Source organism: Solanum stenotomum, chromosome 11 (genome assembly GCF_019186545.1).
Source record: "Solanum stenotomum isolate F172 chromosome 11, ASM1918654v1, whole genome shotgun sequence".
Taxonomy (NCBI): Eukaryota; Viridiplantae; Streptophyta; class Magnoliopsida; order Solanales; family Solanaceae; genus Solanum; species Solanum stenotomum.
Genome location: NC_064292.1, coordinates 52,386,609 through 52,407,542, shown reverse-complemented (window position 1 = coordinate 52,407,542; position 20,934 = coordinate 52,386,609). Strand labels below are relative to the sequence as shown.

The following is a 20,934-nucleotide window of genomic DNA, read 5'->3' as shown; positions in this document are numbered from 1 at the left end:
AAACATTTGCACGTAAGCTTCTATCACTTAATTATATATAATTGTTTTACTAAATTAGGTAATTATAGTAAATTAATTAATTTAAGTATGTACATATAGTTAATTTTAGTGCGCACCAATATTGAACATTTCAATCAAATTATGCTTCTATTGAATAAACTTAATTGACGAACATAATTTACTAGTTCTTTTGTTTTGACGATACTGGCAATGTGTGGTATGAAAAGAAGTTACGATGAAGGAATAAAAATATACATATGATACATATCATGTATTCATTAGTTTGACATTAAAAGTATAAATCATGAAATATTTGTATTATTTCACCTTTTGCTAAGTTAATTAGATGTTGGTAATTTGCTTTCCATGGATACTAATTATGAGAGATATTGTGTACAAATATATATAATACTACATAATATTAAGTAATTCAAAGTTTATTTTCTATCTTTAACAGTACTGTAATAAATTTGACTAAATAACATAATATGTTAAATTTGGTACTCAACTAACAATATTGACTAACTTTTCAATCAAATTTGATGAATCTCTGACAATATTGACCAACTTTTCAATCAAATTAGATGAACTTGACTTTCTCAAATATGGAAACAGTTTCTCAATCTTACGTTCGTAAGGTACAAATATGGAAACAGTTTCTCAATCTTACGTTTGTAAGGTACATATAAATTAAAGCTGAAAAGACTGTGTACACACAAGATCCAGTTCTTCAGACTTCACCTATGAGTATGTATGTTATTATTGGTGTTGTAGGTTACAAAAGATTATTGTTCACAAATTAAAGTTTGAGCATTTTTTTGCATTTTCTTAACAAACAAAAAAAAAATTATATATCAAAACTCAATCAAAGATTTCATTAAGTGGCTGAAAGTCTAAATAGTTCATTTCCTTGTGCAATTCATTATGTTTTCTTTAATTTCTTGGTTTGATAAAATGCAATAGACCCTACTTTCTTTAGAAGTAATACTAAGTTTGAATTTATCAAAAAAAAATACTAAGTTTGAGTTAAAGGAAGAAATACATTATGATTATATTATTAGTCATGACAAAGCCAACATTTTAATTTTATACGTTTCTTCTTTTTTTTTGGTCAAAATTTTATATGTTTCTTATTTAACAATAACTAGGTTTTAAATCAATATCTATACATATTTAGTAAAAAAAAAAATTAACACAATTATATTATCCAAGCAAAAATTACTAGATTCGATCGAATTCATATTTGAGGTTCTAGCTCCTCCCTGTTACTGAGGGTTGAGGTGGATGACTAAGATTTTTCTAATATAGTAGTAATATACTTGTTGGGACACTTGAGAGTTTCTCCGCAGTAAAAATGGATATGTAGCTAGCACAACTTGTGTCATAGATCATCAAAAATTCTCACAAAATGGAGCGATAAATTTCCTTTGTCTACGACCTACAAAAAAAACACTTCTTCTACATCCTTAATGGTGCATTTATACATCAAGAGTTAGGGTTAAGGAGAAGGACAATCTAACGAGCTAATTAGCACCTCTTATGGGTGGATCTGACCCAATATTTATTTTTAACATTCATCCAAGTTTAAGGATGAAAAAAATAAAATCATGTTAGACACTTTTGAACTTCCCCTTTAATGTGTCTTATATGACACACAATCAAATTAGTCGAGATCATAATATAAATATTAATTCGGAATAGAAAGATTATATATATGACTTTTTAAATCCTTTTGAATACGTCAAAATTTAGATAGATTACCAAATTATGGTGAGTTAGAGAGTATCTATATTAGACTTCTTCTATGCTCTAAGAATTTTTTTTTTTTTATTATTATAATCTTTTTGAGAGAGTCAACAAATGATGCTTAGTGTTATTAATGTGTAAGGTTTTTCTTAATTTTAAGCATAATCCAGTGAAATTAATGTTTTGATACTTAATTGCATCCCAATCGTTATCAAATTTTAGTACAATATTTTCCTTGCAAACAAATATAGTACATAATATATTGTTTTATTTTAAAAAATTCATGGTCTATTTTGATAATTATAAAAATTGACTAAAATGCTTTTTTGTTGTTTGCTTGTCTTATCATAATATATTTCGACTCACCATAAAAGGATAATTTTTTTTTGGGAAAAAACAAAAAAAAAATATATAAAAATCCTATACTACTAAAACACAATAGTTAGTCCCTTAATTATTACTGCCTCTAAATCAATCTCTCCTATTAAAATCCTTAATGGTCAAATAATTTATGAAACTTTGAAGAAGAAAATGTCAATAGTAGTCTAGATTGAATCATGCGTTTGAACTACTGACTCTAAGGTTACATAAAAATCAAGTCAATCAATTTTAATAGTTCGTTTGTTAGAAAATAAAATATTAATTTATATAAATAAAATTTAAATTTCATTTCTTATTTATATCAGATAACACATTGTATTTACTAACGAATCCTCTATTCCTATAGTAAATTGTCTACCTATATGATCAAATCAACTTTTCTAAGTTTTGGGACAAAAAAGACAGATCAAAGAATATTCATGAACATTACATAAAAAGTAACAAAGTTAGGACTTATTAATTATTAAAAACCATAGTATGTTACAATATATATTAGTAACATAATATATACTTACTATTTTATTTTTATTTTGATATAGTTTGATGTGGACCTATTCTAACATATTCCTAATGCAACTTCAACTTCTTATAACCCCAAAAAATATAGTATGAAAAAAGACTATATATATAATCCAAATTAGAAGGACATTGTTTTCCAAAAAAGGCAGCTAGAAATTTATTTCATGTTGAAATTGACCCATACAATATGCAAGTAAACCCCTCTAATTTCTACCCCCACTTCTTGAATTACATGTTCAGTTGTTCACACATAACAATAAAATCCACTATATTTTATAAATGTTCACTAAAAATACATTATTATTCAATAAATATATTTACCAACACCAATTATTTATTTCTATACTATAAGAAATACTAGTAGATAATAACAAAGTGAAATTTCACAAGTTGTTTTCAAAAGAAACCGACTCAAGTGCAACAAATCTAGTGCTTTCAGGGAGGGTACAGTGTACGTAGACCTTATTACTATCTCGTGAAAGTAGAAAAGTTATTTTCGAAAGACATCAACTCAGGAGCAATAAATTTAAGTATAAAATAAAATCGTAAAAAAAAATAGCAACTAACAAAGTGCCGTGCAAATCCTACCAGAAAGGACGAAGAGCAAAAAAGTAGTAATGAAATAATCAAAACACAAAATATGGTGTGAAAGTAGGTTCTTATTATTGTATTATTGTCATTATTAATCATCATTAATCTGTCAAATCTACCAAAAAATAAATAAATTAAGACAAACTCTTATTACAATTGACTAATAGAAGCTCAACAAATCAATTTTTTCATTTCATCTTTGCTTCACCTGCTTAGTTTCCTTGTGTGAACATACAAGAGAGCTTTGAATTTTCTCTCTTTTGATTCTCAAATTCATCAATTCTTTGAGCTTGAAATCACCTCAAGAACCCAAAAAACTCATGTTTTTTCTCAGTCAACTCATCAACCAACTGCCAACCCAGCAAGGATTTGCCTAATCATTGCTGTTTTTCCATCTGGGTCTCTCCAAATTTGATTAAATATTCCATTTTTCCATCTGGGTGTGTCTCAATTTGATAAAAAATTCCACTTTCCCAACTGGGTTTTGCTCAATTTGGTTAAAGAATAGATTTTTCCCACTGGGTTTTGCTCAATTTGGTTAAAGAATCGATTTTTGTGCATATGGGTCATCAGAAAGAGGATTTAATCAATGAGCTGACGGAGTTGATCGATGGGGTTTCTGGTTTGCCGGAGTGCCGGTCGGTGTCTAAGAGGATGTACAGTAATTTGGTGAGAAGGGTGAAGCTTTTGAGCCCTTTAGTTGAGGATTTGAAAGATAGTGATGGTGTTGAGGTTGGAGATGATGTTGTTCATGGACTTGAGTTGTTGAGAATTGCTCTTATTTCAGGTTTGGAGCTTCTCAAATCTGTAAATGAAGGCAGTAAGATTCTTCAGGTATTGTTTTGCTAGTTTTGGCTTTTGATTTGATTTTTGTCACTGTTGAATGATTTATGCCAATTGCTTAGGAGTAATCAATCTTGGTTGTAGTTAGAGACTCATATTGGTTTGGGGAATGGACTCGTGGTTTGCTTATATGGACTTGGGTAGTTCTCTCCTCTCGAGCTAGATTTTGGGGTTAAGTTAGGTTCATGTGTCATATCTTTATATGGTGTTATAGCTAAGTCCAACCCTGTTTGGGTTCTCGATCCAAGCTCCAGTTGGCCTTGGGCGTGGAGGGGGTTGTTAGAGTGGGTTTGAGTCCTATATTGGTTGCGGGAATGGATTGGTGGTTAGCTTACTTGGACTTAAGACAATCCTTCCCTATTGAGCTAGTTTTTGAGGTTGAGTTAGACGCAACTCAAGGGGTCGAATGAATCTTATGCGGCTGCTCTCTGCTTTAGCTTTACATTCTGCATGGAGGATAACTTTTGTACAGTATCATCAAGCTCGTTGTGCCTCTGTGCTGAAAATTATCATCATGAATGACATTGTCTCTTACTTCATCTTTTCTAAGGGTCACCTGTGTTTTTCGTCTTGCAGGCTTTACAGATCGAGAACATATCATCAAGGTTCCTAAATGTGACAGAGCAAATTGAAGATGCACTAAGCCACATTCCTTACAATAAGCTTGATTTATCTGAGGAAGTTCGAGAACAAGTACGTCATCTAACAGTCCTTTTAATGGTTATACCTGATGTCCATTCTCTTTTACTGAACACATTGTTTGTTTTTTTCTAGATTGAACTTGTGCATGCTCAATTCAAAAGAGCCAAAGGAAAGATGGAGTCACCTGATGAGCAACTTGAAAAGGATTTAGCTTTGGCACAAAGGGAACAATATCCTGACCCCATGATTTTCAAACGGCTGTCTGAGAAACTGCATCTCAGGACCATAAATGATCTAAAGAAGGAGTCGCTTGCCATCCATGACATGGTCATTTCTAGTGGTGGAGATCCCGAAGAGTGTTTTGAAACAATAGCATACCTCCTAAGAAAGCTAAAGGACTGTGCAATGACAGAGAATCCTGAACTGGATGCCCTTGAGGGTGACAAGAGTTTGATTAGGCACAGATCTCCCGTTATTCCGGATGACTTCCGCTGTCCAATATCACTTGAGTTGATGAAAGATCCTGTTATTGTATCTACCGGACAGGTTGATTGTCTTTGGTTTCTTGATATTTCATTTTACCTTGATGGATTAAATTAATTGCTCCTCGTATTACTGGCTTAAGATTAATTGCTGTCTGCTATTTGTTTTCATGTGCAGACCTATGAAAGGTCGTGCATCCAAAAATGGCTGGATGCAGGACACAAGACCTGCCCTAAGACTCAGCAGACACTGTTGCATACTGCATTGACTCCAAACTATGTTTTGAAAAGCCTGATTGCCTTGTGGTGTGAGAATAATGGTGTTGAGCTGCCTAAAAAACAAGGAACTTGTAGGAATAAAAGATCTGGAGCTGGTGGTTCGGACTGTGATCGTGCTGCTATTGATGCGTTATTACAAAAACTTGCTAATGGTAATCCGGAGCAGCAAAGAGCAGCTGCTGGTGAGCTCCGTTTGCTAGCAAAAAGAAATGCTGATAACAGAGTCTGCATTGCTGGAGCCGGGGCAATTCCTCTACTTGTTGAACTACTATCATCATCAGATTCTCGTACTCAGGAGCATGCTGTCACCGCACTTCTTAACCTATCCATAAATGAAGGTAACAAGGGAACTATCGTAAATGCTGGTGCTATACCTGATATAGTAGATGTACTAAGAAATGGAAGCATGGAAGCAAGGGAAAATGCAGCCGCTACCCTTTTCAGTTTATCAGTAGTTGATGAAAACAAAGTGGCAATAGGAGCAGCCGGTGCTATCCCAGCGCTTATCGATTTGCTCTGTCATGGAACCCCAAGGGGAAAAAAGGACGCTGCCACTGCTATATTCAACCTCTCAATCTATCAAGGAAACAAAGTGAGGGCAGTACGAGCAGGAATTGTACCACCACTAGTGAGATTACTCAAGGATCCCGGGGGTGGAATGATGGATGAAGCACTTGCTATATTGGCAATACTAGCAAGTCATCAAGAGGGTAAGGCAGCTATTGCTCAATCTGAGCCACTCCCCGTCTTAGTTGAGGTAATTAGGACAGGTTCTCCTCGTAACCGAGAGAATGCTGCAGCTATTTTGTGGTCTCTATGTACAGGTGATGTACAGAGCTTGAAGGTCGTTAGGGAGCTTGGAGCAGAAGAGGTACTGAAGGAACTATCGGAGAATGGTACAGATAGAGCTAAAAGAAAAGCCGGAAGTGTTTTGGAACTTCTCCAACGAGTCGATCCAGTTGAATCATGACACTAGATTAATCTGTGCTGAGACTCTTTTGCAGCTATCAAGAAGAATATCTATATTGAAGTAGAATGTATGAATCTTGAAGAATTATTTCCACCTGAGAACTTCATGGAGGTCAGACAATCCAGTAACTTAACTGTTCCGCGATTCTGACACGCGAACGGAGAAAGATCCCTTATAAAGTCAGCAATGTTTTTCTCTATATGTATATTTTTCACTTCATTTTGACAGCTTGGTCCAGGAGCAAAGGCTTGTTTTTCAAATTAGTGTTTATAGCTGTAATCTGTATAATGTTGTTGTTTATACTTTCATCTTAGTGTTTGATTATGGAAGCAATGTCACTTCCACTTTTGATGATGAAATGAAGAAAAAAATTTGTTGTTCTTAGGGGTTGTTTGGCAGAAGGTATTCGAGAAAATAATGCATGTATTTAGTTTTGGTATTACTAATCTCTTGTTTGGTACACTTTCTCGACTTATATATAACTAATGCAAGTAAAAGTTATAAACTATATTTGATATTATCTGATGTATTATGGTATTAGTAGAATCAAGGTTATTAATGTATGTAGCATGATTAAAGACACAATTGCTTCTGATAGTGTAAAAAGGTAAAGAATATAGAGGGTGTTTTTATAAATAAATTAAAAAAATTAGAAATTATGCGATGCGTGTTATTTTTAATACATTAAACCAAGTTATCGATAAGAAATAATGTCAGTATAACTAATTCATGTATTATTAAGCTATCATTACTAATACAACCTATTTAGTATTAATATTCTTATGCACCCTACCAAATAATACCAAGTTGCACACTACACTATCGGATTAAGATTACTTACAACAAGAAGTAAATGTACACCAGAGTAGATGAATGGTAGAGAAACACTACATCAAAAATGATCTTTAACGACAATTAATTAATAGAAATAACTTAATTGTTGTTAAATATGTATTTTTAGAGGTAATTAGTACTCTTTGTAAATGTTTTTCTAAAGCATATAGCAATATTGAATCTAATGAACAATTAACTAATGCCGGCAAAGATTTTAGCACTTTTTAATACTGTATATATTTATTGCCGCTAAATACTGTTTTCGTCGGAGTGAAAGTAACAGTAGATCAATAGCCAATAGTCACAAGAGTAGGACCCTAAAATTCAAAAGCTCCAGCTGCTGAACATCTATTTGGACTTTGAATTTTGAAACAAACAAGTAAATTATTGTTTGGTCCCTCTGAGATCATCACTTTCTTATATGAGTACTCTATATACTAAGAATAAGAATTAATTATCATATCCAAAAATATTAAGAAAATCCAAATAAATATGATGCTGAAAATTTATTTGTTGGATGAAATACACTCTAAAAGCTAATTATAGTAGTTGTATAGGTGAGCACCCCCTCTCGGATTTGAGTTCTGAAAATGGAGAAAATCTTGCTCAGAGCACCTCTTTCCTAATGGAGCCGTTAATGTGCGATTTTGAATTTAGTCAGACCTCCAAAACAAACACCAAACATAGATTGAGAAATCATCGAAAAAACAAAACTAGTCTCAGAGTCTGCCAAAATGCTTGTCCATGATAGTTATAAGTATGAAGATGACTATACTATAATAATTACGTGATAACTGTCTATAATAGTGATTATGTAATGGTTATTAGCAACGAATAGCATACTTAATAGAGTGATCGTAAAAGACCACCTTTGTTGAAATTATATCCCAATGATTTTAATACTAGATCTAAATAAATTAAACACATATATCATGACCAAACAAATAAATTGAAAGAAGTACAAATTTGATTGAAACAAGGGATTGAAGGATCACAAGATACTTGAGTTAAGGGGGCGGAAAGGCATTAATGGAAACTACGAGGTTGAAAAATTCAAAAGTATTAAAGTATTTGAGAAGTAGTTAGCAAGACGTTTGTTATTAGAGGTGAACATAAATCATCGAAAATCGAACAAAATCGAAATATTTATGAAAATTCAATTTATCATATCAATTCAAAATTTAAAATTTTAATATTATTTATCTATCTTTAAATTTTCGGAGTTAAATTTTAAAAGAAAAAGGTATGGAAAATATTTTTAAATTCGATGCAGATTATTAGTTTCTTCTCTGAATTATTTGACAGTCTTAAAAACACTTATTTATTTGATTAATTGAACTTAAATACACATTCAATCTTGCAACATGACTAAAATACACCCTTAAATTTTCACTAATAGTGGTATTTTCAACACTTCCTCCGACTTTCGATTAATAGCTTCGTACTAGTACAAGAATTTGAGACTACTTACTTTGTCATATGACAAATTAGGAGTCTGTATACATAAGTTTAATTAATCACGTAAATGCGTGTTATAAGACTTTCAATAATTCAAAAATGAAACAAATAATTTACGTCAAATTTAAAGATATTTTCAATATATTTCTCTTTAAAAAATACTGAACCGAATATAGAACGTCATCCTACTAAAGGTAGTGGGTGTGCGTGTCACGAGCCCATGCTTCGTCTGCGCGGCAGCCTTGGAGAGTGTTGACCCACTAATGCTCTATCCTCTTCCAATAATATATTTTTAAATTACTTTTATGTCCTTATATTATACCCTGTAATGACAAAATTGGTCCATCATGGACAATATTTGTTGATTTTCCTATTTTAACATTATCATATGTAACAATATAAAACTATATTTATGTAGAGTAAAATAAAAGAATGGAAAGGATTTCAAAATAAGTAAGTTTGATCAAATTTTTGGAAACTTTTTTTTAAAAAAAAGAAATTGTTATATTGAGTAGTATGAAAATTGAAAAGTGTACCTTCTCCTTAAAAATATATTTTGATAGTTTGATCAAGTCAAGTCGATTAGATTTAAAAATTATTGATTTAACTATTCAGATATGAATGGATAGATATGCTAAATCGTTAAGAAATCTTTAAGACATCGATTAGATTATTGATCGTCATTATGATTATGCATGAAAAATTTTCTTTGTTGAAAATCACTTACAAAAACATAACATATGATACAAAAGGAACCAACTCGGTTTTGTATTACTTGCTTAATTTGAATACTAAAACATAATGAACTTACAAGATTTTCCTCAACTATTATTGGTCAATCCATTAAAATAATTATAAATCATTACGAAGTTGATAACTTGATAAAAAATAAAATTGAAACAATTATCAAACCGTCAAAATTAATAATTTATAGCAACATTTTGTCGATTCGAATTAGTGAGTTCGGTTGAATTTTGAACACCCCTAAGATTATTAATCTAATATTGACAAAAATCTTTTAAAAGATTTCTCTATGTTTATATTTTATTTATATTAAAATAGAAAGAATCTTAACATTACCAAAATTGTGAAATTTAACAAATATAGGAGTATAACTTTACAGATGAGGGTGTTTTAGTCATTTGAGAGGGTACATATACTATTTTTGGATTCCCAATGCATCTTTTTTGAAATAACAAAAACAATTCAATCTTCAAAAAAACTTATTACCTCCATCTTCCGTTCTTCTACCTACACCACCGTATGGCCACCTCAATTCGCCTCCGTCGTCTCGGCGCTATCGCCACCGTAGCCGGCGGAGCATACACAATTGTGCGGCAGCCTTCATTCTCCTCAAACGATCGCGGCGACAAGTCTACCGCACTCGATACTTTTCGCCGGAAAATTGCTGATCCTTACGCCGTCGTACCACCACGGAATACTCAGGAAGCGGCTCTGATCGGGTCTAGTTTGGTTAATCCTCTTGATATACTCGTTGTTGGAGGCGGTGCTACGGGTTGCGGTGTTGCTCTTGATGCTGCGACGCGAGGACTCCGAGTTGGATTGGTTGAGCGCGAGGATTTTGCATCTGGTACTTCTTCAAGGTCTACTAAGCTAATTCATGGAGGTTAGTTAGAATTTAAATTTTTCATCAGTTTTGTTATAACAGGTGGTTTTGGTATACTGGCCTCATGTTAATTTAAAGCGTTGAAGTAAGAGGATGATCACATCCAGCTGTGAGAAATAGTCAAATTAGAGGATTTTTTTTATGGATATAGTTGATTGGAACTGAATTGTGATTGAGGTGCAGTAGTAGTAAGGTAAGCAAATTGTCTTTTTCGATAAGGGATTGTGGTGGGAGGTGGCAGGTATCCCGTGGAAGTAGTCGAGGACACCACGTTCATCAAAAAAGATATTTAAAAGGGATTGAGGTGTGTGTTGAGCATTATTTTCCCTTTTATGAAAGTGGACATAGTTTCAGGACAATATACAAGATGGAACTTTAAAATTGGGAATCTTGTAGCAGCATTAGTTTTGGGACACTGTATTTATGCAGTGTCATACCCTATATATGCTTGTTTGTGGCACTAATGACAAGTTCAAAATGAAATCTTTAAATTGATTTAGTCTGGTTTACAAAAACTTTCCTTAAGAATCTTTTTGTTTATTGTTGCTTGCTCATTAAAAAAAATCTTTTTGTCTATGTTTCTAACAACTCTGGGAGTGAGCCTTGATGAGGAGGGATCTTGATGTTAGGAACATTGTTACTCAAGGCACTATTTTTGTGTGTGACTGAGTTGGCAATGTCACAGCAAATTCGGATTGAAGAGAAAGGCCTTGTGAGAGAATTATTAAAGTATTATCCAACTGAATTTGTTTTGTAATGTTGATTTTGGATCTTGGATACACATGCATCTCTCATCAACAGGGTACATAAGAAGGAATTAGAAAGCTTCTCTTATCATTTAAGAATCTCAAGAGTTTTAGCAGAAGGAAAACTAAAATCGTCAATTTAGTATGCTCAATAGTTACTTGTTTGCGATGATTTCTTAATATTTAATCAAAGTGATTAAGCCTCCCATTTCATTCCTAAGGGAATCAGTCTTGTTGTTTTCGGGCTCCTTGCATAGATATTATCAAAATCAAAGTCATCACCAATTTTTATAGTCAATAATTTAACAATATCATACCATGGCGGTGGCAAAATTATGTTCTTAGTATGCAACTGGATCAACACAATCATCTACAGAACTATCCCAACCATCTATACACAAGGGCATTTCCTCTTTTAAGAAATCAAATATGTTGCAATCCCAAGCTAATTCGGGACAACTATAGCAATCATCTGGATCCGCACAGAAAAGTAGATGAGTGAAACAAAAAGATCTTTTGCTGTTCTGGATCAAACTTTTTACCCCAATAAATGCACAATGGTGTGATTTCTGCTAATCTGCAGATAGCGAACCATATTAGAGCTTTAGAGAGATACCAAATCTATGTAGTCTATGGCCCAAACTTAGAATGCAAACAGCAAAAAATAATTGTGATATAGTTTTTCTTTCATTTCCTTCTCACCTACCCTTAAATCCTTGGATAAAATTCCCTTTAACTATCCTCTATATGAGTCTACTGAATGCCTCTCGTATGAAAAGAAACAGTGACAAGACAAAGGGTCTCTAGTTATCCCCCTTGAAGGAGCTTAACTACTAAAGAAACCTCATGGAGTAGTATTCAATAAGATGGAAAATTTCATAGTACCGGATGAAATATTTCACCATGATGGTTCCTTTCCCATGCTCTCCCTCTTTGTTGATGCTCCATTCTCACAAATATCTAGATTAGAAACTTCCAGATAAATGATCTGTTAGCTTCCCAGGTATCCAAGTTGCACGATAATCCTTACTCTAGGCTTCTTAATCTTAAACCCACTGTCTCAACTGCACTGCATAACTCATGCCTCACACAGGATAATCTCTCCAAAAAGAAATTCCAGCCTGCTAACTGATGCTATTTCAGCCACAACTACACAGAAAGTGTCAACCACTGGCTACTGCACTGCCCCAGCTGCCTCAGACCTCTGAAATATGTTTTGTTGCTTTTTTGGTCTTTCCTGGGTCATGCCTTTCTCTGTTAGGGATGCTCTTGAAAGTTGGAGTTCACTGGAAGTTGACAAAGCCATCAAGAGTATGTCGATGATGATCCCTGGTGCTATCTTTTGGTGTTTATGGACAGAGAGGAACAAAAGATGTTTTGATGGAATTTCAACTTCTAGAAATCTTTTGCGAGGCAGATGTCTAGTTTGCCTTTTTAGTTGGTCCAAATTGACCTCTGTAAATAATTTAGAACTCTTCTTGGATTTTGTTAGCTCTATAGTTTAGAAAGAGGCTACAAATCCTTTTTCGTGAGCTTAACTGATCTATCCTTGTAAAGCTTGCATCTTCTTGATGCCTTTAAATGAATCTACTTACTTCATCAAAAAAATAATAATTTTGCTATCAGTATAGCATCAAGGATTCATCTTCGTTCTTCAAAGGCATTCTGAAATGTAATATGGGATAATTCATCATCTTTAAGTCTCCCTGCTAATACATTTGCTTTTACTTTGTATGTACTCCAGAACAAACTAATAGGCCAAAAATCTCGATGTATCCTTAGCTCTGGATTGTCTTTGGGATAGGTTCAATGAAAGAACAGTCAAGACTCTTTTCAAATGACACTGCTTGGTATAAGATGCTTCAAACATTTATTGATGCTGCAGGAAAATGTCTGTAAAACCTTTGCAATAGGCGCTTTGTCTCCACGCAATTTTCATTAGTCATTACCCATTAGCCCTTTAGAACTCCTAACACTAGCAGATTAATAGGTCTGCATCTCGACCAGGGAATTTGGGAAAGGCAAAAAAAAAAAGAAAAGAAAGTTAAGATTCTCACATAAAATTATATTATTTGTCTTCTATAAGACCACTCCTAAGATTTGAATGCTATATCCAGTGAGTGCTCGACAGGCTGAATTGTTATTCTTTGTACTAACTACTACCTTAAATGCTTAGTGGTTGAGAATGGACTTTGGACTTCACTTGACCCTTAAGATGATGTGAAGAACTGCACTGGGAAATTTTAGAGGATCCCTTTTGATTTCTTCATTGAGACACCTCTTAATTAATATTCCCTCCATTTCAATTTATTTGTCTTACTTCCCTTTTTATTCCTTTAAAAAAGAATGCCTCTTTCCATTTTTAGTAACTCTTTAATTCTAATTTTCTAATTTTACATATGGCATGTTTAAGACCACAGGATTAAAGGGAATTTTTGGTACATTCTACATATCTTTCATTTAAGACCACAAGATTCGAAAGTCTTCTTTACTTTCTTAAACTGTGTGTCAAGTCAAAACAGACAATCAAATTGAAATGGAGGGAGTAGTTAGATATTTGCTTGAAGCTTTCCTTCATTTGTCACAGTTATCTTCTTTTATCTAAGACGTGCAAACTGCTTATACTAAGATTCTTGTTTCAGGAGTTCGCTATTTGGAGAAAGCAGTTTTCAACTTGGATTACGGGCAGTTAAAGCTAGTTTTCCATGCCCTTGAGGAGCGTAAACAGGTCATTGACAATGCTCCACACCTTTGTCGTGCTTTACCGTGCATGACTCCGTGCTTTGATTGGTTTGACGCGATCTACTACTGGGCCGGCCTGAAAATGTATGATTTGGTCGCTGGGCGACACCTACTGCATTTGTCTAGGTATTATTCTGCACAAGAGTCTGTTGAATTGTTTCCTACCCTCGCACGAAATGGTAAAGATAAAACTCTGAAGGGAACTGTGGTATATTACGATGGACAAATGAATGACTCACGCCTCAATGTTGCATTAGCATGCTCTGCTGCTTTGGCTGGTGCAGCTGTGCTTAACCATGCAGAAGTTGTATCCCTTCTCAAAGATGAGGGTGATGGTAGAATAATTGGTGCACGTATTCGGAATAACTTGTCAGGTACTTCATGAATTTTATTGTAGAATTTGTGTTCCTACTCAGTTCCGTGGTTAAAATTAGCTTGTAATCCTAGTGGAAGGATTAAGGTTGATAAATAGAGTTCCAATATCTTGATTTGTGAAAAAATTATAGTTTCACTGTGCATAAAGCAATAAACATTTGAACAGATTAGGTGCTGACACTTCAGCTTCCCATTTCCTTGGACCTAGACTAGAGTTGTAGTTAAACATGGCAGAAAGTTACTCAAGACGACAAAAAGGGGACGGGTGACCATAAAAGATATCATGTGTTGTATCACTTGCTCCTAGAAGTCCCATTTTATATCTCCATGTATGTACAATTATCTATTATGCTTGTCTTTGAACCTGTCATTTCTTCGAAATATTTGTCATGCGGGATCATCGTGATGCTATTGATCTCTTCTTTCTCCTATGGTTTAAGTGTAGTGATTTCTGAGGTTTTGAGAATTTTGAACTTTCTCTTAAAATATTTTTGTTGTGGTCCACAGCTGGACTCATGAGTGAAGAGGCTGTTCTAGTATCAAAGATTGGTAATTAATTACCAATCACATAAGCAGATGCTTCGGACATAATTTTTACAAGTTGCTTGGCTTAGAGTTATCATGTTTCAAAATATATATCTGGTCATATGTGAATTTTCTTGCCATATTTTTGTGGAGTCAAAATATTTGTGTAGAGGTGTTATTGACAAACATTTCCAAAATTGGCATAAATCTTTTCGAGTTGGGTGGAAATATCAATTTTAAACAAGCATTTGATCCAACAAAGGCAAGTCACTCTGGCATGAATCTCTGTTCAACTTTTAGGCGATTAGAAAATGCTTTTAGTACTATTTATTAATTTCTCCTTTAATGGTTTGCTCCTTTTGTTCATGTTCACTCATCTGCCTCTAAGTTCTCACTCCTTTTCTGACAGGGAAGGAATTTGATGCATATGCAAAAGTTGTTGTTAATGCTGCTGGGCCTTTTTGTGATTCTGTACGGGTGTTAGCTGATAAAGATGCAAAACCCATGATTTGTCCCAGTAGTGGTGTACATATTGTACTTCCTGATTACTATTCTCCAGACGGAATGGGCTTGATTGTCCCTAAAACTAAGGATGGTCGAGTGGTCTTTATGCTTCCATGGTTGGGCAGAACAGTAGCTGGTACCACTGATTCAAACACCAGCATAACGATGCTGCCAGAACCTCATGAGAATGAGATCGAATTCATTTTGGATGCCATCTCTGATTATCTTAATATTAAGGTGTGTTGATTACTAGCAATCCTGATTTTTATTTTTTTCTCTTAATATCATAGAGTGCCTCTAATATAAATCCCTGTAAGTCAAATATTTATATAATCATTATTCCTCATTAGGCATCTGGAAAAAGGATCTACATTGTGACCACTTTTTGCCTCTTGATCTCTGTTTTGGCTTGATATCGAATTCAAATGTTACTATCCTGATCAATAGCATATTTCTCTGTCACTTTAAGCTGAGCTAACTATTATCCCATAATTGGTTTTTATGCTTTTTCATTGAACGGAGTCGATGTAAAGAAGCTGAAATTTCTTAAGTTTTTGGATTAAGGTGAAATTTATTAAGCTATTCCAGTAAATGTGTAGGAGATATTCAGTATACTGTCTTTTAGCCATTTAGTGGCTTCCAGGTTATATATTGGATTATTGACTAAACAATCAGTTAAGTCAGAGTTCGATGTAAATTGTTCTTATAAAAAAAGTCAAGAGTTTGATGTATATTGTATCAAGTGCATAAATAGATCAGACCATTTCCCATAAGGAGTCTAGTATTGCATCACTGCTATCCAACATGTTCCATATGTAGACTTTTTTTACTGTACATGTTTGTTGTATATTATGTAATAGCGTTGAAAAGTCTTTTTGTTATCTAAACTATATTTGCATAAAGAATTATGTGCCAAATTCATATTTGATAAAACAAATATATGTGCTCTTTCTTATGTGAGGCAAATTGTTAATCTCACAAGTAGATTGCAGAACTACTGTGAGATGGTATTAGTACTACTGCTGTGGTCAAACTGTACTTATGCGGTGAAGCATTTCAACTTACAACAGTGGATGATGGTGTCCCTTGATTTTATTGTTTGATTCCTAAACTTCTTCCTCGAAGCTGTGCTTTAAGTCCCTTGGAGTAATGTGTAGGCTTGTTATTCATACTTTTTTGTGTTAAAAGATTGTATTGACAAAATGAGGAAAACTTAGTGACTAATATCAACAACTCCAGTGATAAAGTTGCCAACAAATTGTGTGAGAACCCAGAAATCTTACGAGGAGAATGTTTGACCCTAGGAAAATTTGAGAGAGATGGGGCAGAGAAAGGTCAAAGCAAAAAAAGAGAGAAGAAAAAGGCCTTTATGAATAACATGAATTTAAGAGGCATATCATGAACTTCTTGACAATTAGAAAGCTCCATCCTTTTGTTCGTGAGTCATAGGAGCTTTGCTTGTTAGTAGATATGTCTGTGGTGACACTCTCTATGATGAGGGGGATACAATTCCTACGTACACAGGCATGCTCGATACATGAATCTAAATGTCTCAGTGGCTTATGGATTTATTTCTTGTTTAGTGAGCAGCATCGAAGTTGTCAATACAATGAGCATGCTTGTCATACACAGTTATTGCTATAACAGTTTACTTATTTTTTCATTCAGTATTTGTAAGATCGCGACATCCTGTATTTGACTGTTTAATTTCCCTACTTCCATGAAGGCAACCAAACCAGTTTAAACAGCTTTTCTTGTTTTATATGTCACCTATAGTGTCCTTCTTGCCTATGGAGAATGATGTTAGATTTCAAATTTAGGTACGGCGTACTGATGTCCTATCTGCTTGGAGTGGTATCCGCCCTCTAGCAATTGATCCCAAGGCAAATAGTACGGCGAGCATCTCCAGAGATCATGTTGTCACTGAAGATCATCCTGGTTTGATAACAATTACTGGTGGAAAATGGACTACATATAGAAGGTAACTTATAATATCTGAACTAATGGGTAATGCTAGTTGTCTTGTGAGACGAGGAGGTGTTTCTATATGGAAAAGAGGCCTGTTTGTTCAGAAAGCATCCCCAAGTTGTTTTTTAGAGGTGCAATTCTGTTGAATATGGAAAGAAGCTTGGGCTACTTTATATAAAAGAACCAGAGAGGGTGCTTTTTGTTTCAGAAACAGTGGGTCAACCTTTTTTCCTTTGGGTGCCCTCTTTTCAGCTTTTGTGAATTGCAATTTGAACCATAGTCTTTTCTCCTCTAAATTCGGAAACTTGTTTCTTTTCTTCAATAAAAGACTACTAGGAGATATAATTTGTAACATTGAAAGATGTTTAGTAGGTTTATTCAACTTTTTATTGAATATGATGGTTTTTCACTCATTGGTGTGAATTGTAAAATCCATGATATCAATTTGTTTTTTATATAAAAAATATCCACCCATATGAAAGCCTCATAAAAAGTTTTGCGAGTATAATTATACTTCTAAAAGACAACCAAAAGCATTTTCCAAAAAACTGAATCTGAAACACAAGTGTTTTCTGAAAAAATGCAAATAAATACATTTATTGCGAAGACGAAAAAAAAAGGTTCTAAATCCATACACAATTTAAAATGGAACATCTCCAAAGTTTTTTGGTCTCCTTTATTAACATTTTAAAGTTGTCTCATTTCAGCATGGCAGAAGATGCGGTTGATGTGGCTATAAAATCTGGAAAATTGAACCCAGCAAATAAATGCTTGACATACAACCTACAACTTGTAGGTGCAGATGGATGGGATCCTGCATCTTTTACGGTACTTGCTCAACAATATGTCCGCATGAAAAGGTCTCATGCAGGGAAGGTTGTTCCGGGAGCGATGGACACAGCTGCCGCTAAACATCTATCTCATGCATATGGTGCATTGGCTGAACGAGTGGCTTCTATTGCTCAGGTTTGCTTCCTTCTTAGTTACAATTGTTCCTTTTTCTTCTGGTACTTTGGCTAGATGTCTTTATACTTAACCTTAATGCATTTTATGTCAAGTGCTTCTTAAGGTAGCTCATTGTTAATACAATCTACTCTATAATAATACATGAACAGAACAAAAACAAACATAGAAATGCGTTCTGCAGAACATGCTTGCTGATTTAGACACTTGTTTAAAGTAGTTTTTGCAATTTCTGGTATATGCAAGCTTCTTCTATCTTTTTTTGCTTAGTTATTGTAGATTGCATGAAATTCCAGTTTCTGGGAATCAATAAAGAACCAAGTATTTCTATTGTCATTGACTGATATGTATGGGTCTCCAAGAATAGAATCTGGGATGTGTCTATTCATGAATGTGGATTTGAGGAGGAATATCTGAATCACTCTAAACTTGAAATTCATTATTTTAGAGGAGCATCTTAACTTTGAATCAACATTCATTCTCATTAACACTTGCATGAGGAGTAGATTTTGATTTTTGATAAAAGCTTCCTATGTTATGAAAGAGTAACACTCTGGAGTAAGAACTTTTGCTAGTTGAGAAGCCTGTACTGTCAATATGAATCAGAACTTGTTGAATAGGATGCAAGATAGATTGAACATGCTGGCTTAAAAACGCTTCTCAATAATTTGTCTAGCACATTTTGAATATACTTTATGAAAATGTACACGAAGTCTCTGTCCCTCAATATGATTTCAGGATCTTTCCAAGGTGTATCATGGAAGATATTTTGTAACCTTGAAAAAATAAATTCCTGAGAACTTGTTCATTTAAGTTGTTCCAAAAAGTTATTGCAAAAAAAATTGAAAAAAAACTGTTTTATGATAATGTGCTTTGAATGCTTACCTTTCTAAAAAACCTGTGATTTGTGTCCCAAAGAAAAGTTTCTTCTCTACACTCACAATGCTCAGAAATCTTCAAACACAGTTTTCTATTTTCATATTTTTTTGCCAAAAGAAGTTTTTTCTAAGTGTTTATCTCAAAGTTGTTCAATTAGCTCTTTAATCTTCACTTCAAACTCATTTAGTGAGGTAGTTCTTTTTTGGCATTTTCATGTCTACTATGAGTTTCCAAGCTTAATTTGATTGGTCTGAATTGCAGAACGAAAATCTGGGAAAACGACTGGCTCATGGATACCCTTTCTTGGAAGCTGAGGTTGCATACTGTGCTCGGGAAGAATACTGTGAATCCGCTGTAGATTTTGTAGCTAGAAGATGTCGTCTTGCCTTCCTTGACACTGATGCTGCACAACGTGCACTGCCACGAATAATAGAGATACTGGCTGCAGAGCACAAATGGGACAAGTCTAGGCAGAAACAAGAACTGCACAAGGGAAAAGAATTTTTAGAAACTTTCAAGTCATCAAAAAATGCACAATTCCATGATGGGAAGCACTAGTAGTAAGTTATTCAATCCAATACGAAACATGTTCTTCTAGAGTCATATTTCCCGTTTCTGACATTTACCCGCTCATTGTTCTAGGTTCTTAACGTTGTATATCAATCTTCAAGGCGCGGAGTTCTGCTTTTACATTCTTCTGCGTTAAAGAGTGACAAAAATACCACACATACCTTTTTCATGTATGCATTTCATATGGATTAAAGCTGCAGAATGACTTATTTTGTCAAAGCTTTTAAGTTTCTTAGGAACAGTTCATTTTTTCTTTTCATCCGTTGCGAAGATCATTTCTCTTGATCATCTTATAGTTATTGGATTATGTCTAGGGCTTGAAATTTGGCCCCTCTGATGTAATAATTATTAATTTAATTAAGTATAGATTAATGTTATTTTTGTGACCTCAACTTGTTTGGGACTGAGCCGCCGTTGAGGCATAGTTGTTCTTCCTCTACTTTGTTACTCTATGGTCTTCAAGTTTCATAAATAAGGAGGAAACTCAGCAATAAAAAAACAAAGAAGATGGAATTATTTTTCTTTTTCTATACTGCAACTACAAGTTGATGGTAGTAGTACTTTGTCCCCAAATAAATTTACTAACTTAGATGATGATGATATCTTTGAGGAACGTGAGGAAGAGGAAGGATATGTTGGATTATTATTTTGCAAATGCAGCTAGAAATGCAGATATTTCTTCGATGCAATAACGCAACAACAAAAAGAAGCATGGAAGAAAGCATAGTTAGGATGATATGGTGACTGAGGAGTTTGTTTCAAGGCACTTACTGATGCGACTGGCGAAGCAAAATCATATGACTGTGTCAACAACTTCAACAAAATTCAATAAATCCAATAAGTGATAAACTATCAAGTGATATTACACAAATTTTGATGAAGAAGATAAGAGAAACGCACTTTAAAATCAATTAGACGATGCAGAGAAAATTGGCTTGTTATAAAAATGTAAAAATACTTGGAAAGGAAGAGTTGGTGTTTAGAACTACAATAGAAGATATTGTAAATAAAAAAAGAGTTTTCAGTCACTAAAAAATATGGTTGTAATTTTTTACTTAATTGTGATAGTTATGGTTTGAATATTGTAATTTTTTTAATTAAATATTTTATTTTATTTTGCTTATTGAGTTTATTTTTTTAATTGATTTTTTAACAACCAACTGGAAGAAGACATTTGAACATGACATCCTTTTACATCTTGGGACAAGAGAAATGTTGTCTTATTAAGATTCTGATCCAATGATCTTTTCAAAACAAAACAATTATACTATCGCATTTAAACTACAAAAA

At 33.8% G+C, this 20,934-nt stretch overlaps 2 protein-coding genes across 3 annotated transcripts; both read left to right on the top strand.

Moving 5' to 3' along the window:
* Positions 1 to 3,412: 3,412 nt before the first annotated feature.
* LOC125844222 (U-box domain-containing protein 14) lies at positions 3,413 to 6,837 on the top strand. The gene is made up of 4 exons (XM_049523494.1): positions 3,413 to 4,071; positions 4,657 to 4,773; positions 4,855 to 5,268; positions 5,383 to 6,837. Exons 1-4 carry the CDS (start codon positions 3,799 to 3,801, stop codon positions 6,451 to 6,453), a joined length of 1,875 nt encoding a protein of 624 aa, XP_049379451.1. The 5' UTR covers positions 3,413 to 3,798; the 3' UTR covers positions 6,454 to 6,837.
* A 3,108-nt stretch (positions 6,838 to 9,945) lies between these two features.
* On the top strand, positions 9,946 to 20,021 carry LOC125844704 (glycerol-3-phosphate dehydrogenase SDP6, mitochondrial). Of its 2 annotated transcripts, XM_049524032.1 has the most exons (7): positions 9,946 to 10,372; positions 13,761 to 14,234; positions 15,170 to 15,501; positions 17,085 to 17,245; positions 17,940 to 18,198; positions 19,336 to 19,631; positions 19,717 to 20,021. In XM_049524032.1, coding segments are annotated over exons 1-7 (1,887 nt in total). In that variant the 5' UTR covers positions 9,946 to 10,008; the 3' UTR covers positions 19,718 to 20,021. The 2 variants fall into 2 exon arrangements, with proteins under 2 accessions (XP_049379989.1, XP_049379990.1); XM_049524033.1 differs by lacking the exon at positions 19,717 to 20,021 and having other exon boundaries at positions 19,336 to 19,632.
* The last annotated feature ends 913 nt before the right edge of the window (positions 20,022 to 20,934 follow it).

Bases quoted from the DNA above. Each gene is read 5' to 3' on its own strand.
- LOC125844222 (XM_049523494.1), top strand. From the start codon at position 3,799: ATGGGTCATCAGAAAGAGGATTTAATCAATGAGCTGACGGAGTTGATC. The intron at 4,072-4,656 runs GTATTGTTTTGC...TTCGTCTTGCAG, and splicing joins AAGGCAGTAAGATTCTTCAG to GCTTTACAGATCGAGAACAT. The intron at 5,269-5,382 runs GTTGATTGTCTT...TTTCATGTGCAG, and splicing joins TTATTGTATCTACCGGACAG to ACCTATGAAAGGTCGTGCAT.
- LOC125844704 (XM_049524032.1), top strand. From the start codon at position 10,009: ATGGCCACCTCAATTCGCCTCCGTCGTCTCGGCGCTATCGCCACCGTA. The intron at 14,235-15,169 runs GTACTTCATGAA...CTTTTCTGACAG, and splicing joins TATTCGGAATAACTTGTCAG to GGAAGGAATTTGATGCATAT. The intron at 15,502-17,084 runs GTGTGTTGATTA...TTTCAAATTTAG, and splicing joins CTGATTATCTTAATATTAAG to GTACGGCGTACTGATGTCCT.